Below are 16958 nucleotides of genomic sequence, written 5' to 3' on the forward strand. Positions count from 1 at the left end.
GCCTCCAATCGACGTCTACTTTTTTTTTTAACTTTTCTTAATTGACTTTGCATACAAGTACACAAACTGTGATTCAGCCATACTTCATACTTATATCAGTCCTTAACATGAGGTTCTATTTCCGCCCTTTTGTCAATTGTTGCAAGTGTGGGATTACACATTTATAAAATGTTAAATCTAGGTTCCAATGTAATAGCATATGAACTGAAACGTTTTGATATGCATTTTGAGGTAAATCAGGAAAATCAGGTGTCTGAGATAATGTCCTTTTGTCTTTGTGCTCTTCCTTGCCATTTGGCTTTTTAAGCTCAAGGCACAGCTGTGCCTTTTGTCTCTATGATAACGTGAAGGTATCAGCGATACTGTCAGGCACCTCTGTATTTAAATGACACTGTTATGCTGACAAGATCAAAGATGGGAAAAAGGCCAGTATCAGGCTGATCCCTGTATTGCATTTGCACGCTTTGTTTAGGTTGCCTCCACCTCTGTGTATCCCACCCCCTTAAAATGTATAAAAACTACAATGTCTTAAGGACAAGTTAGACTTTTGATGACTGCAGCACCACGCAGAGTGTTTTCAATAAAGAAATAAAGAATCCTGCTGAAGATTTACCCAAGAGTCTCCTGGTCTTCGTTTCTGAGTTCCCAACACAAGCAACTCTCAATCGCCCCCTGCTGGTCTGGAGATGAAATGGCGCTGTGGCATGGATGAGTATTCCACACATTACTGGGGCCAAATGAGCATTGGACATGCTCAAAGATGTGCGCTGGACATGAAGGTGCTGGGTAATGGTGCACACTGACCTGTGTTATACTTTGGGGGTGTGGGTGGCACTGGCCAGGGCTCTCCTCTCTGCCTTTGCTTCGGCGCCAGTGCAGAGAGGAAGTTTCCGCCAACTTGAGCCACTCTGGCGCCAGATGCCTTTTCGTGCTGGAGGGGCCAAGTCACCTGCATTGGGCCCTGCCAGATGTATTGGGCATATTTAACTACTACATGGGCAATCCCGCCATCCCCCACAACATGGACTGAAATTAACGCCCAACTCACAGCCTGCGTCTTGGTGGCACAATTCACATCCACATGCAAGGGTGGCTGCCCTAAGTTAGTGATGGCCATGAAAAAACCAAAGAAGAGCCACCAAAAAAATAGCATGGGCTGTGTCAGAGTGCCAACTATAAAGTAAATAAAAGACTATGGAATGTAATCTAGCCCCTGGAACTGGGACTGCCCCTGATGTTCATGTGGATTGAGCAACTACAAGTAACTGAATATCTTCGGTGCTTTTCCCGAAATTCAAAAAGAAGGCCTTTAAGGTTAGATTCACTTGGAAACTGACCACAGGATCTGTCTTCAGATGATCAAAATGGCATCAAAGCTTCAGAGAACTCCTAGAGTTAAAAAACAACAGAAGATGGCCGGATGGAATGAGAGACAAGATTAAAGCTAGAAAGATGGAAAGACGATGGGGTGAAAGAAACAACGAACAGATGTGTGACTGATGAGGAGCTACAGGCATGGAAGATGAAAAAAATCAAAAGCTGAAAGCCAGCAAAGCAAAGAGCTTGGTGACTATATGCCTTCAGCACTTACTGGCCTATATATAACACAGTCCAACAGCCAATGAAAACTCATTTTGGTACCATCAGAAGGACACTACTTCATGTTAAAAGGATAGTTCACAAAAAAAAAAATAATAATAATAATAATAATAGTCTTCAAAAAGTCTTTCAAAACCCATATGACATTCCTTCCATGTATAACAAAACAAGTTATTCATGAAAGAATGTCTTGTATGTCCCTATATAAAAATATTATTCACCATGTTCTTCACAAGTAGTCACATGGAGTATTTTTATGGTGTTTTATGTTTTTTTCTTCTTCTTTTTTTGGTATGGAAAGGAGCGGCGAGAAGGAAGAAAGAAAGTCATATAGATTTGTAAGAACATAAGCATGAATAAATGACAGTAATGCTGATTTTTGGGTGAATTATCCCTTTAAGGCCCATTCACAAGTCTGAATGAGTATCCATTTTTAATCCTAAAAACATGGATGATTAAACTCTCTGAACTTCCTCCATTCAGAGTTTTCAAATACTGTATTGCTATGATTTTTTAGTTTTTCATTTTTTTAATTCTGGTACTTATTCAATTTTACTGGATGCCGTATAAATTTTAAGGCAATCTGTCTTTTTTCAGAGAAAAATATAAATAGTGTTCATAGAATGATTTTTAAATTCAATACAATAATACTGAATACGTTCATGTTTGATTGCAGAAGACTCATTAAAGCTACTAAAGTTATTCAGCCATGAACAGATTCTCGTTAATACAGGTGTATCTCAATAAATTAGAATGTCATGGAAAAGTTCATTTATTTCAGTAATTCAACTCAAATTGTGAAACTTGTGCATTAAATAAATTCAATAAACACAGACTGAAGTAGTTTAAGTCTTTGGTTCTATTAATTGTGATGATTTGTGCTCACATTTAACAAAAACCCACCAATTCACTATGCCAACAAATTAGAATACTTCATAAGACCAATAAAAAAAATGTTTTAGTGAATTGTTGGCATTCTGTAAAGTATGTTCATTTACTGTACATGTACTCAATACTTGGTAGGGGCTCCGTTTGCTTTAATTACTGCCTCAGTTCGGCGAGGCATGGAGGTGATTCCTCTTGACAATACGCCATAGATTCTCTATGTGGTTCAGGTCTGGTGAGTTTGCTGGCCAGTCAAGCACAACAACACCATGGTCATTTAACCAACTTTTGGTGCTTTTGGCAGTGTAGACAGGTGCCAAATCTTGCTGGAAAATGAAATCAGCATCTTCAAAATGCTGGTCAGCAGAAGGAAGCATGAAGTGCTCGAATATTTATTGGTAAACGGGTGCAGTGACTTTGGTTTTCAAAAAACACAATGGACCAACACCAGCAGATGACATTGCACCCCAAATCCTCACAGACTGTGGAAACTTAACACTGGTCTTCAAGCAACTTGGGCTATGAGCTTCTCCACCCTTCCTCCAGACTCTAGGACTTTGGTTTCCAAATGAAATACAAAACTTGCTCTCATCTGAAAAGAGGACTTTGGACCACAGGGCAACAGTCCAGTTTTTCTTCTGCTTAGCCCAGGTAAGACGCCTCTGACGTTGTCTGTGGCTCAGGAGTGGCTTAACAAGAGGAATACGACAACGGTAGCTAAATGTCTTACCATGTAGGAATGCCTTGACTCCAGCCTCAGTCCATTCCTTGTGGAATTCACTCATATTCTTGAACCGATTTTGCTTGACAATCTTCATAAGGCTGTGGTTCTCTCGGTTGGTTGTGCATCTTTTTCTTCCACACTTTTGCCTTCCACTCAACTTTCTGTTAACATACTTGGATACAGCACTCTTGAACAGCCAGCTTCTTTGGCAATAAATGTTTGTGGCTTACCCTTCTTGTGAAGGGTGTCAATGATTGTCTTCTGGACAACTGTCAGATCAGCAGTCTTCTCCATGATTGTGTAGCCTAGTGAACCAAACTGAGAGACCTTTTTGAAGGCTCAGTAAACCTTTGCAGGTGTTTTGAGTTGATTAGATGATTGGCATGTGACCATATCCTAATTTGTTGACATAGTGAATTGGTGGGTTTTTGTTAAATCACAATTAAAATAACCAAAGACTTAAACTACTTCAGTCTGTGTGCTTTTTAAAACTGCTTTGATTATATCTAACATTTATCATCAAGTACCTTTGACATCCCTAGTCTGTTCATGTGGTTTACCTTTGTGCAAATAGGCCATTGGTCTAGTTTAGGTTGGTATGAGCAAGCATGGGCCTTACCTCTGTAGTTGATGATTTCTGTACCCAGGACAGGAGTCATCTCCAGCACAGTGATGAAGGCCTTGTCCATAGAAGTGAGGGGAAATGGGGACATGCGGTGTCTCCTAGCTACCTTGGTGATATCCACTGCACTGTGACCTGAAACAAAGAGTGAGAATTTATATGCGCTCTTAAGACACACACACGCACAATCATCCCGTTAATGCACAATCGGTCACCCACTTGCTCTCAGGATGTTCTCCTTGCTGCTGCATCGTGACTGCACCTACAGATATAGAGAGAGAGACAGAATGAGAGGGAATGAGGAAGAGAGAGAGTAAGGAATTGGGAAAAGAAAGACAAAAAGACATGAGTTAGAGCACAAAAGGAGCCCCATCCTCCATCCTGGAGAGTTAGCATTCCACTGACAGGATTCATAAAGATCCAGATGATCATCTACACATTCAGACAAAACAACCAAAAGAAACTAGCTTGAAAACGAACAAACTGAAAACAACATTTTCAGTCCTACTGCCATTATTATCATTATCATCATGGTCTTGACAAAATGCTGTACCAATCTGGAAAGTGTTGTGTCATGGTACTATTCTAGCATCCAAATCAACCCGATTCCAGATAAAACAGACATTAAAGTCAACGTGAACATTTTTTAATGCTGCAATGTGATGTATCTCAGAATAAATATTCATTTAGAAAGACAAATTAATGCATTTCATATCGAAATAGTGTTCCTTATAAAATAATATTAAACTTGTGAAAACTTTAAAAATACTACTTTTTTTGTTTGTTTGTTTAAAACTTGCTTTTATCCATCATGAATTGACTGTATCATGAAAAGGGAGTATTATATACAGTGTTTTCCCTAGGATTAAGGATTTGAAATCATAAAACTTTTCATGAAACATCAAATTATAAAAGGTTTAACACAAAAGACATGTTTAAGGCCCTATGAGATACCAGACTAAATACTGACCATTCTGATTTCATGTTGACTTTAACAGCTAGAAGCTCCATGTTATGGAACACAACTCAAGCACTTCTCCCATACAGTTTAATTTTGACACCCTTTAAGCTGAATTTCTTTCCAAATGAGCCATGAATGTTTTAAGATAATAATAATAATAGCAAATTTGATTATACATTCAGCTGTAACTGTGGAATCTACCAATACAAAGTATCAAAGTATGGAGTTCCCTTAGGCCAAGAGTAATGGTATGAGAGGGCAATCAAATTCCATGCAAAAATACAAATTGACTTGAGGCTATAGTGACAGAAGTTTATAGATATTAAGTCTTTGATATACTGCATGAAAGCATTAAAAACAGCCCTTTATGTGTCCTTCGTGCTGAGACGCAATGCCCCTGGCCTATAGGGGGAGACACACAAGCAAGTTCCAAATCCTTTCTACTCACGATCCAGTTACAACAGACTAGCACCAACACGACAAATCAATGATCGACACAAAGCAAAGAAAGACAGAGAGTTAGGAAAGGACAGGAAGTGGAAGAAAACGATGAGGCGCAGTTCACATACAGCAAACAGCAATAAAACACTGCATCTAAATGGAGGTAAAACGTAAAATGAACAGAAAAACAGAAAAAAAAAAAAAAAAAAAGATCTAAGAAACAGAACTCAATGTCCACATGAGACTCCAACACACCAAACGGCTAATAAACAAAGAGAGCATTAGAAAGAGCGACGTCTACAGACAAGATAATGAGAGAGAAGGAAAGAAACAGAGACGAGCAGAGAGAACAAGAGTGTAAAGCAAGGAGTTTGGACTCCTGACGCAAAGCAGAGTTTGCGGACGGAAGCAGCTCCTTTTTTTTTTTTTTTTTTTTGCGTGGGTTGGGAATAGTTACTCGCGAGTCGAAGGTCCTATGGTTCCTGCGATCATCTTTGAGCCCCTCCAGCCTAGAGTGGAGCTTTGGCAATGAACAGAAACAAAAGGGTTTACAACAGACAGAAGCTTTGGGAGACCAAAAAAGAAAACCAAATGAGTTTTAAAGGCTTTCTGAGACCGCGCTCGCTCGGTTTACACACGACAAGCTGAGATGACAACAATTAGCACTGAGAGGTGAAGAGAGATCTGACTGGGCATCATTCAGTCCTATATGTATGGGGAGGTGGGTGGGGTGGGGGGGGCATTATACCGGTCGACCAGTCAGGAAGGGTAGCAAAGGTTAGCAAGGAAGAGGAGTCCGGCGAGGCACAATGTCACTCGGCAAAGTTAGCAAAATCGGACGCCACATACTGCACTTCTGTTCCAGTGAGGTTTTAGAAGACACCAGAAAAAAACATCAGTGTGTGCAGTGGAAGAGTTTGTATGTTACATTATTGCATTTAAGGTCTGAGGGGACTGAATGAACTGCACACGTGGAATGGACATATGGATAAATGAATGAATGAATGAAGGACAAAGAAACCATAATGAAATGATAAACATTCAAATATCAGGGTTTCCATACTAATTATTATTATTGCATGTAACCCAAAACTAAATAAATAAAAATAGACCATTGTCATTAGATTTAACAACCACACAAACACGCAGATCTAAAATTGGTAGTGTCCTGTCAACCAGACTTTTTTTTCTTTTTTTTTTTACCCAGTCCTGTAAGTAGGCAAGGAAAATTGTACATCCTTGTCACTTTTTATTCATTCCCTCTTCGTATTTGTACATCTAATCTCCTTTCATCATACAACAGACAGAACGAGCTCAGAGTGGAGATGAGAGGTAACCAGTGATCACAGGAGGGGTTGCAGGAATGGACGGAGGCAATGAAAGCAATGCAGAGACGTCAAGTCTCTTTAAATCAGAGCCGGACCAAAGAACTCAGTGGACTGAAAACACACGCTCACAAACAGACACGTCCTCACACACACAAGGGATAAGGAACCATGTGTCAGCATACAGGCAGATGAGAGTTAATCCCTGACCAATGAAATGAGAATGGAGTAATTGGGGAACAGCAATGGGGAATGAATTATTAACAAGTGAGTGTCAGGCCCAATTAGAGGAACTCTGCTCTGTGATTAACCAATCAGAAATGATTGATAAGAAAGTATGGGAACTAACAGCTTTAATGCTGGCGAGCCATTTTATTAGCTCAGATAGAGGGATGAAGAGAAAAAGTGAGAAAGAGGGGAAAAGGAGGCTCTTTTCCAAAACCTAGTGACCAAAACCAAATCACTTTCAACACGAAAGCTGTTCCAAAGGGTATGGTGAATAATTATAAATCATATTAGTTGATATTAGATTTTTTTGCGTGATAATGTTATTAATATAAAATGTTCAACTTGCTTAAATCAGAAATGTATTGTATTATTAAGTTAAAATGTATATTAAAATATCATGAGATGTTTTAAATATTAAGATTAATTAAATATTCATGCTTTATTTAACACAGGTAATTCACTAACCTCACTGTACAATGAGCCTTTTTCCCAAGGAAAGTTATGAATGCAGTAAAACTGAATGCATTAAAAGTAAAGTAAAATAAACCTTGTTTTAATAAAAAAAAAAACAGTAGTATATTAGTATCAAGTTAATATGTGTGTATATATATATATATATATATATATATATATATATATATAGAAAACATGAAACTAAATAAAAACGTAAATATTATATTATGTTAGATTATATAACCTTTATGGGTTCACTGTTTTTAAGGAAAGAAAACACAAAACTGAATTAAACTTGCACATAAAATTTGATAAAAGAGTTATATATAATCATGTTGCCTTCTAATATAACTTAATTTGGCCAAACTATAAGAAGGAAGAATGCGTCACACAAAATGTACTGCGACATATTCTTGGGGGAAAATCGATTTAACATTATCGAAAATTTTTGATTCTAAATATATTTCATACCAAAAGGTATAGAACTTTTTTTTTTATCTAATCAAAAAAAATTTATTTGAGTCGAAGCGCTAGAATAGTCACTTCTGTACTTTATAGACAACAAGGCAGCTGACAAGGTTTTGGAACAGAGCTAGAGTGAGATAAAGAGATTGTTTAAGACACGAAGATAAAGCTATCACAAAACAAACTGGCCTGATGCTACATTAATAGGCAGAGGGCCGCGTGCAACACTCTGAGGGAAGACTTTAGTGCATGTTTGTTTGTGTGATTAACTGAGTGTTGATTTATGTGAAGATTAATCTGTTTACCTGGTCCAAGGTAGAGTACCTTGACTTGAGCGTGATGACCTCATCCAGGTGAGCCCTGAACTCTCTCCGTGAGGCCTGGAGGAAGCCACAGGACAGTAACTCACCTGATACAGCCTTCCCCGTCAACAAATACACAATATACACTGTCACAAACACACACTCTAAGGATCATCTAACACTGATATGAAAAATATGAAGGGGAATCAAGCGAAGTCATAACAGCAACATAACCCCACTACTACTATGCAACCAAAGAGGAGCAAAGCAGCTGCAGCGTGTCTCTGTGTGTTACGCTGACCTTTCACCTGATTTCAAAGAACCAAGGAGGCTTCTGTGGATAATGAGAACTTGGGATTGTATCAAAGCTCATACAACACCTCCAACTTTATGAAATTGGAAGTGTTGCAAAAAAGCCTATTTTATGAGAAATAAATGTCTTGAGGAACAAAAGTGAGGTCATTAAAGATGCTGTAAGCAATTTAGCCATCATGCTAACTTCTGCCACCATCATCCATCCCTTCAAACACTCGTTCTAAGTGAGAATCTGATCAACCCTTTCAGGAACAGACCATGAAAAAAATGATATGTGTGTGTGTGTGTGTGTGTGTGTGTGTGTGTGTGTGTGTGTGTGTGTGTGTGTGTATATATATATATATATATATATATATATATATATATATATATATTATCTATAAAAGTTGAAAAATTAACAGTATTTATGATTCACTATAGCATTTTTTAGCTGAAATAATTTTTTCATGAATAATAAAAAAATGACTATTACAATAATGAGAATCAACTAGAATAAGATCAATTTAGAATAAGAAATAATAATAATAACTTATTATAATATTGGAGTTTTAATTAATTTTAATATAATAAATGTTTCCATTATCATTTCTAATTATAAAATATGTATTAATATTAATATTATTCACACTATTTCTAGTTGATTTTGGGCTGATGGAGTATTTCAAAATATTGCTTACAGCAGCTTTAAACGTTGTGTCACTTCATCCTTATTTAGGACAGAAAAGTTCAGAATTTATGAGAAACTAATGAATTAAAAGACACACAAACAAAAAACAAGCTACAAGGCTTTTTGGGATTAAATAAATGCACAGATGAGACAGACTTGCTGTACATGGATGAGCTGTGCACATGTGGGGTGTGTGAGCAATGATTGGCCGAGTCTCTGAGAGGGGCGTGGTTAGTCGCAGGGTGATGGACGGGTGCTGTGTAAAACATGCTGTACCTCTGTGACACTACAAGTGGATGAACAGGAGGTGAGCCGGGCCTGGTGCAGGGAGAGAGGGAACAGGGAAGAGGAGGGTTAACACAGCAGCCACAAGCAAGGGAAATACATACAAACAGCATTCCCATCATTACAGTGGATAATGGTCAAGTGTTGGCTAAAAACAGGAAGAGAAGACATTCAGGAGACCAGGACACAGCAACCCCACTGCCAGTGTGACAGGACACAACTATACAAGTTAGTCAAGACCTCCAGAGTCTCTACAAACAGAAATATTTACCAAAATATTTACAGTGATCACTCACTCCAAAAAATCTAAATGCAGACAACTTCACACTACTGCATGTCATTCCAAACGTTCTACTGTGAAAGACAAAAGGGGAAATGTTGAAGAATGTGTTGGCTACTCTTGTATTATGAAAGAGAATGAGCAGTTTGTGGATTTACAAAATGACCAAAAAAAATAAGAGAGAGAGAGAGAGAGAGAGAGAGAGAGAGAGAGAGAGAGAGAGAGAGAGAGAGAGAGAGAAACCATAGCAATGCATTAATAATTTGTTTCCACGACTATACCACATTAATTCTCTGAAGGCCATTTGCAGTCTTTCAAGAAGGAAAAAAACATCGGTAATTGACGTTAACGTGCTGCGTTAACGTGAGACTCTTATCGGGTGATAAAAAAATATCACTGTTAATCTATTCTCAAAGTTGAGTTGAGAGCTGGATCTATACTACGTGAGCTATGATGACTTTCACCTTGATATTTTAGCGTGGCTGTATACCTAGCCGAATCTGTAGGGGGCGAGAACGAGTCTTAAACCTGTATGTACGCCTACTGTGAAATGACCACATCAAACGGGCGCTGCAAACATGGATGCAGCTGAAGCCGCCGAGGTTGGATTCATGGATTTTTTTTTTTTAAAGAAGCTTCCCAATGGAAACCTCGATAAGATGCACGCCTGTTTCACACATAATCCTTCTGCAGTGCGTATGCAGTCCGTGTGCGTTTCGTATGTGGTGCAGAAGCAGCACGGACTCATTGTTTCACACAGGACGCGTTTGCAGTCCGCTACTCGGTACGTGAACGATCGCTGCACTGCTGCAGACGCATTGCTCCTGATGGACCGCAACCGCGTGAACACTGGAATTCGTTAACATGGGTGCGTAAAAAAAATATGAATATGCAGTCCGTATATATAGAAACTATCACTTTAACACCTACATTTACTGTATACTTTTCATTTGTAAGTCGCTTTGGATAAAAGTGTCTGCTAAATGACTAAATGTAAATAGGACAAACAATGGATTTTCCTTGTTTATCCTACTCAATAGACCGCTTTCTCCCTCCATTTAGAGCAACTAAACTACTACAAAAAAGGTGATTCGGAAATGACCATGGTTATGGCATCACAACCATGAACAACATTAGCATATGACTGGCAGAATTTACATATAAACGCCCATTCAGTATTCTTCAACTCATCCCTCTCTGATGAACAACAGTGTGAAATAGGCTTGTATTTCTCACATACAGTTAGCTATTCATAACACAAGCCAAATAATTAACTTTTAATATTTATTACAGTAACAAAAATATCCTGTTTAATCTCAATTGTTTTTGATGTAAAAACATTCACTTACACTTTGTAAACTTTAAGTAAGATTACATACGAGTAAGATTACATACGAAATTAGAATATGGTCGCTTTAATAGACTGCAAATGTAGATATACGTGTCAGAACCTGTTTAACGTGTGTATAAACGTGGTTTATACTAACATAAGCTAAAGAATGACCATACAGAATGGACTGATGTGTGAATATGAAGATCTGAAATCATGTAAATGGAAACATACAACTGGACAAACACACATTATACACCACTATTTGTCCTTGCTTTTTTGCACAATCCTTTAACCTCACACACACACACATTATTGAAAAAATTAAATGCAGGGGCACTGCCAGATACAATATGTATCTCCTCCACAACTGTCACACAGCTGTCAGATTCAATGACAGGGCTGTGTAGTAATCGCCACAGCAAGCGTAAGGGCCTGTTCTCCCCTTCACCTGATCTTCAATCTCCTCTCCATTCATCAATCGAACAGAAAGAGGGGGAGGGGTGGAGTGGGCTCAGGGGCAAAGGGTCACTGGACTGTCAATGTCCATTTATTACACTTCCAGACAGAGTAAGCCTGGGTATGTCCCTCAAACCAACACATGCTATCTAAACATGTCTGCAGTAGGGCTGTGCGATTAATCGGAATCGTCATAAAATCACGATCTGAGCTTGTGCGTTTTCTAAATCACTTTTATAGCACGATTTTCCGCAGCTCCATATGTATCACCAGCTTCACACACTCCGTCTGTGGTACATATTTTTTCTGAGCCAATTTAAACAGATCAGAGCATTTAGACTGCACATGGTAAACGATGTGTAAAATGTGGACGGAACAGGTTAGAAATAGAAAGGTGCAAAAATAATTAATATCTAGAGCATGAGCATAGAGAGATTTGTGAGTGCACAGGACACAGTTTGAGTGAGAGTTTTAAGTGCACGCACACTCTCTTCGGGCGAGAGCAGCGTGTTTCTCAGCGCATGCATCTGGTTTTGTGCGAGAGCAAAGGAAATCTGCATGCAAGCGGAGAAATTCATGCTCGCGCATTATATTAATGTGCTTTCGCGGTACAATAATGCACACTCTACATTTGTGATTAAAATAACGCCATACTCCAGGAGCGATGCGTCAGCAGCAGTCATGCAGCGATCGTTTCCGCACGGAGTCAGTGCACACGCTGAATTAAAGTGTAAACAAATGTTTCACATAAAAAATTAACTTGGATTGAAATGGAAATGTAGTAATCACACAGTAAATGCATATAATTAATGACTACTGTTTAACAGTTAACACATCACTTTTTGGCTAGATTTAAAACAAGGAAAATGCACTTTTAGATAAACAAGGCAATATTAGTCATTTTTTTAGTTTAAATGTGAATATGTCTATGAAAGACTGTATTACTCTACTGTGATAAAACAGAATCACAATGCTGAAAAGCATTTTCAGAAACAACGTTTAGATATGAAATCAATGTTGTGTTTTTTACCATATCGCACAGCCCACAGCCCTAGTCTGCAGTATGAATATACCTTTAAGTGCTTGCTTTCTGTAACAGCAGTATCTCAGTGGTAGCATATTAAAACATTTCTTGGAGACACTTTTTCTTTCTGATTATTCATAAAGAAGGTCTGCCGTTTACACTTAGTATGATGCAAGTAACAAAAGCATATAAATATTCACCAAACCTTTTCCACATCAAAATAATGGCAATTGTTTTACTGAAAAACATCTGGGAATTTAAACAAATAAACATAAAACATTATTAACTAGATAGCAAAACAGAACAGAAAGAAAAAAAAACAATTGCAGCTTAAATCTAATAACTGTCTGTGCCACCATTTGCAGCAACGACTGCAATTAAATGTTTGCAATAACTGGCAGTGAGTCTTTCACATCCCTGTGGAGGAATTTTGGCCCACTCTTCTTTGCAGATTTGTTTTAATACAGAAACATTGTTTGAGCATGAATGGACTGTTTAAGGTCATGCCACAGCTTCTCAATCAGATTTAAGTCCAGACTTTGACTTGGCCAATCCAAAACCTTAATTTTGTTTTTCTTGAGCCATTCAGAGGTGGACTTAGTGCCGTGTTTGGAATCACTGTCCTGCTGAATAACCAAAGTGCGCTTGACGTCACAAACTGAAGGCCGGAAAATCTCCTTCAGGATTTTCTGATGGAGTGCAGAATTCATGGTTCCATCAATTATGGCGAGTCATCCAGGTCCTGAAGCTGCAAAGCAGGCCAGACCATCACACTACCACCATCATGTGATGTTAGACAGAGCCTTTGTGTTCTTTTTGGACCGCAATGGCTTTAGCTTGGAACTCTTTAATGGATGCCATTTTTGCCTAGTCTCTTTCTTATTGCTGAATCATGAACACTGACCTTAATTGAGCAAAGTGAGGCCTGCAGTTCTTTTATGACCTCCTGGATGAGTCGTTCTTGCGCTCTTGGAGTAATTTTGGAAGGTTGGCTAATCCTGGGAAGGTACACCACTAGGGGTGTAACGGTACGTGTATTCGTACTGGACCGTTTCGGTACAGGGCTTTCGGTACGGTGCACGTGTGTACCGAATGACCGAATGAAATATTTTGTTTGCGGAAAATATACATTTTCGTGTTTCCAAACGAACATATTAAGTGGTGGAAGTCTCAGCGTTCAGCGCAAATCCCACCCTGCAGCTGATTCTAAGGCCGGTGACACACTGCCTGCGTGGTGTGAGCGTGGCGTTTCTGCTGCGTTTCTGCTGCGTGTCAGTTGCGTGACGGCTGCTTCGCATTTTCTGTGTCTTTACACACCAGAATCATGCCTGACGAGGTGCTGGCGCGCTGCTCCTTTTATAGGGGACATAGAGGGAGACCGCCCACCGACCAGGATCTTGTCTTCATGACAGCAATATCTATACTTCATTTTGAGCATAAATATAAAGCCTACTGATAAAGGACACCGTCAACAGTATTGACATCAAAATAGACTATGTTTGACAGGTGCAATATGCCAGTGTGTAACCGGCCTAAGGTTTTCAAAAGGCATCACGCGAGTGTGAACATCACTACAACTAGGAAAAAACGATTGTATTTCAAACGCAGCTCCGGTCGGCATTTAAACAGACCTTTGCTCTTAATTCCGATCGGTCCAACGCAATAACGAAATCTGAGCAGGTCTAAAAACTGACACTGTTGATGCTGCACTTTACACTTTGGAAAAGTTGTATATATTTTTAAAATATGAGCAGGCCTACAAGCTTGGATTGGTAATGCTGCACTGTAATCATAGTTATTTATCTTTATTTTTCATTATATTTTATTATATGATATTGGTTTGATACTGAGAGTATTTTATTTAGTGGATAACTTTGCAGCAGTATTTTATTTCCTATTCTTTTTTTATTTTATATATATTTTATTAAAAAGCATTTAAAAAAAAGTCTAAAAAGTTTCTAGTAATAAACAATCTGCAGTTTAATGTTTGCATTTCTTTCCCTTACTGTACCGAAAATGAACCGAACTATGACTTTAAAACCGAGGTACGTACCGAACCATGATTTTTGCGTACAGTTACACTCCTATTCACCACTGTTCTAAGTTTTCTCCATTTGGGGATAATGGTTCTGACCGTGGTTCGCTGAAGTCCCAAGGCTTTAGAAATGGCTGTATAACCCTGTTTCTCATCTGTTCTTGAATTTCTTTAGATCACGGCATGATGTGTTGCTCTTTAAGCATGCTTCACTGTCAGAGATTAATCTCACTGTGATCTTGAAATTAATCTAGATTAATCTAGATTAAAAAGGCTCATTCGAATTCTGCCGAAATTCGAATTCTGCCAGAATATGTGTGTTACCCAAATAAAATTGACAAACAGTAAGTCTTTGAGAAGGGGTTTATCAAGCTAGGTGGTCCATTAGAAAAGGGGCTAATCTCCTGTTTCCAAAATGCATCACAAAGTGCTTGAAAAAGCTGTAAACTAATTCCACATTGCACAAGGTGCAAACAACCTTACGCCTGTTTCACACCAATGTTTAAGTTTTTTTCAAGATTGTAGGTTTCAAGGTACAGAAACCAATAATTAAATGTAAAATAGCACTGGATAGTCTTCAATGTAAAAATTAAATATACAATCAAACCTACATTTATTCAGACACATTTATCACATTATTACAGTTTTGCTATATATATATGAAAAATGATACCCTGGTGTCTGAATAATTTTTGGTTTGACTATAAAAACTACAAAGTAATTCAGTCAAGAGCAGTGAGTGATTTTCATTTTCTTGGATTAACATTACAGCAGCCAGCAGCTAAATTAGACGTGGTCACTTTAAGAGACAATGAACGCATCCAATATAACACATCCCATTTTCCCCTAAACTGTTTACTTTCACTTAAGAAATAACTGACAGTTTTTTCGAGCATAATTTCCAGGGTGAAAGATGTGACTGTAATTCAGCATAAACAACGCCGCTGCTTAATTACCGTTTCTTTTTTCTTTTTCTTTTTGTCTCCTCCATATCTGTCCGTTGCTTCAGGCGGTACCCTTAGCCAACCCTACCCCGCAAGCACACACCAGTGAACACACCACACACTTGCCTCAGTGAACACACAACACACACACTGTCCTCCGAGCACCCACACAACTCCAGCCACTGAAGCACAGGGTGAGCTTCAGTATGAATCTCTGTCTATATCTCATACTTCTGTTATCTCATATTATACCTCACACACGGTGGGAATCACCAGTGATCAAGTGGAATGAACCTATCATGATACCAGTGTCACAAAGCACTATATACTGCTGTTCTTATCATGTCACACACTGTGAGTCACTCTACAATAAGTGTTGCAAAATACATCAAATCTAAACAATAACATAGAATAAAACAGAATAGAATAGAATAGAATAGACTAGAGCACAGCCAAGTACAGTCATTTAATGCAGCCACATTGTCTTTTTAGCTGAAATAGTCACAATCTGGAATACCAAACCATATGGTTCCTCTTGCGATCATCCTTATTCAGTCATTCTTATCCCTAGGTCAAATTAAATTAACTCTTTCGCTAGTGCTGCTCTCTTTGCTACAGTTTGAGACTAAGTATTTGAAATGCCACAGACGACGTTGTTGGAAATATTGAAATCACTGTATTAATTATTGAAACATTACATTCACAGCATCTAATGTATAAATCTCAAAGCTCCTGTCCTGAATTCTGATTGGTCAATATAATCCAGCTGTGCTAAAATACATTAGATAGTTACAGCGACTAGACAAGACTAAATAGTCTGGCAGAGAGAAGCCTTTTAGATATTTTAGATTATACTATATTAGTAGTAGTAGTAGTAGTAGTAGTAGTAGTACAGTAGTAGTATTATTGTATAAGAATTATATGACATGACATTATATTATATAATATTTAGTGCTGGGCAATGATAAATCGCATTCAAAAAAGTTTTTGTTTACAAAATATATGTGTGTATACTGTGCATATTACATTTTTATACTGTATATAGACACACACATCTAATGAGTACATATTTTGAAAAATTTATATTCATAGAATTTATATTATATATAAATATATTTAAATGTCTAAACATTTTTTATATAAATGCATGTGTGTGTATTTATATCAACATAATAAATACACCAAGTACACACACACACATTTATTTTGGATGTGATTCATCATGATTAATCGTTGCCCAGCACATATTATATTATATTATATTATATTATATTATATTATATTATATTATATTATATTATATTATATTATATTATATTATATTATATTATGTAGTACCATTATTTAAAGCCAAATTATGAAATGTCTGTTGTAAACTCATAAGAATACTGTATCCCCATAATGAAACACTTAAAGTGTGTAAAATAACACAGATCCCCCATAAACACAAACACACACTATGGACAACAACACCATCACCACACAGACATGCATTTGCACAACATGCGACATGCAAAATAAGCCACAGAATGAGACAAACATGAATGCACAAGTCATGAACAAAACAACATGATTCTCTCTGCAAGCACCTGCACCTGGAGATGTGGACCAGCA

The 16958-nt window shown here is 37.9% G+C and overlaps 1 protein-coding gene across 1 annotated transcript in view; it reads right to left on the minus strand.

Moving 5' to 3' along the window:
* Positions 1-809: 809 nt before the first annotated feature.
* LOC113117860 (gephyrin-like) overlaps positions 810-16958 on the minus strand; it is a 63905-nt gene continuing 47756 nt past the window's right edge. The window contains exons 10-15 of the mRNA XM_026286784.1: positions 9264-9305; positions 8009-8083; positions 5690-5752; positions 4050-4092; positions 3828-3965; positions 810-961 (exon numbers count right to left, since the gene is read on the minus strand). Of these exons, the coding sequence (XP_026142569.1) occupies positions 810-961; positions 3828-3965; positions 4050-4092; positions 5690-5752; positions 8009-8083; positions 9264-9305 (513 nt within the window). The remainder of the gene's footprint in view (positions 962-3827; positions 3966-4049; positions 4093-5689; positions 5753-8008; positions 8084-9263; positions 9306-16958) is intronic.

This window comes from Carassius auratus, chromosome 17 (genome assembly GCF_003368295.1).
Source record: "Carassius auratus strain Wakin chromosome 17, ASM336829v1, whole genome shotgun sequence".
Lineage (NCBI taxonomy): Eukaryota > Metazoa > Chordata > Actinopteri > Cypriniformes > Cyprinidae > Carassius > Carassius auratus.